The sequence below is a fragment of the Tarenaya hassleriana genome, unplaced genomic scaffold (assembly GCF_000463585.1).
Source record: "Tarenaya hassleriana unplaced genomic scaffold, ASM46358v1 Cleome23, whole genome shotgun sequence".
Classification (NCBI taxonomy): domain Eukaryota; kingdom Viridiplantae; phylum Streptophyta; class Magnoliopsida; order Brassicales; family Cleomaceae; genus Tarenaya; species Tarenaya hassleriana.
In genome coordinates this window covers 939,039-940,563 of record NW_010965625.1, presented here as the reverse complement: position 1 = coordinate 940,563, position 1,525 = coordinate 939,039, and the positions used below count along the sequence as shown (strand labels likewise).

The following is a 1,525-nucleotide window of genomic DNA, read 5'->3' as shown; positions in this document are numbered from 1 at the left end:
AGTTTGGATATGCCAAAAAAAATTTGGGTATTGTCAGAATGTATCTAACCGCAAATAAATTGTATATAAGAAAATGTTGTTGTTGTATTCTAATTTTGTCCGGGTATAATTTCATTATTTCAAATTCGATTCACAAATAAACCTTCGATTTTTTATTACTAATTTGGTTTTGAAAAAAATGATAAACAATCGATTTCAAAATTAGATTAATCGAATTAAAAAAATATCGATATATGCAGAGCTACAATTGATCTAAAAAAATCTATCCATATATGATATATGAGAGCTTTTGTGACAAACCAATTATATTGGACTCTTTCATTTCACGTGTTTCCATTAAATTATACATGTATTCGTTACATGTATATAATATGAAATTATTCTAATTTCTAATCAATTTTTTTAACTAACGAGTATATCCGATTTTGTGGAATAAAAACACCCAATTAACATACAAAATTCGAAACTCTTAATCTTCCAAATCAATAGATTAAAATGGTCATTGCCATAGAGAAAAAGAAGCTATATTTCCCCCCCAATATTATCCCAAATTCAAAATAAAATCCAAGAAAAATTCGGGTTAATCGCTTAAAGCTCAAAGACTACTCCATTGACATTGGAATCAACTGAAATATTTTTATAGAAATTTTGGGCTTTGCGTTGAAATCAAAAGTGTTACTTCCGATGTGCAAACACCTAAAAACGAAGGAGAGAGAGAGAGAGATGAATGAAACAAAAATCTTCGCTCCCTCCGTTTCTCCCCTCTCTCTCTCTCTCTCTCTCTCTCTCTCTCTCTCTCTCTCTCTCTCAAACTCGAAGTGTAAATAAATTCAGATCAAACCAAAGACATAAACCCAAGATACCCAAAGACCTAAAGAAACATATCATTTTCTTTGTTTTTAAAACGCAAAAGCTCAAAGCAACTTTCTTTCTCACCCGAAAAAAAAAGAAGACAATGTCCCCTCTACTAGTCCTCATACATCTACTAGCAACCGCCACAATCTCCTCCTCTCTTTCTCTCCCCGATTTCCAAATAATGACCGTCGGAGAAGCTCCTGTTACCGGAAAACAACATCCGGTGAATCATACTGGTCTTGGTGGCGGCGGCGGAAAACTACCGAGGGTTCGGGTCGTGCACCGCGACAATTTCCCCTCCGTCAGCTACCGGAACCACCGCCACCGCCTCCATGCCCGTATGCGTCGGGATGTGGAACGAGTCACCGCCGTCAGCCGTCGCATCTCGGGCAAAACTGCGGCGGACAAGAGCTACGAAATCGACGATTTCGGGTCCGATGTGGTTTCGGGCATGGATCAAGGAAGTGGGGAATACTTTGTGAGGATCGGTGTCGGAAGCCCACCGAGGAATCAGTACATGGTTATTGATTCAGGCAGCGACATGGTCTGGGTTCAGTGTCAGCCGTGCAAGCTTTGTTACAAGCAATCTGACCCTGTCTTCGACCCGGCGGAGTCCGCGAGCTATACCGGAGTTTCCTGCGGGTCGTCGGTCTGCGACCGGGTCGAAAAC

At 40.1% G+C, this 1,525-nt stretch overlaps 1 protein-coding gene across 1 annotated transcript in view; it reads left to right on the top strand.

Annotated features, from left to right (window-relative positions):
- Window positions 1-788: 788 nt before the first annotated feature.
- Window positions 789-1,525, top strand: part of LOC104815410 (protein ASPARTIC PROTEASE IN GUARD CELL 2) — a 1,775-nt gene continuing 1,038 nt past the window's right edge. Inside the window, exon 1 of the mRNA XM_010543793.2 lies at window positions 789-1,525. This exon is cut by the window's right edge and continues 4 nt beyond it. Within this exon, the coding sequence (XP_010542095.2) occupies window positions 956-1,525 (570 nt within the window). The 5' untranslated portion in view covers window positions 789-955.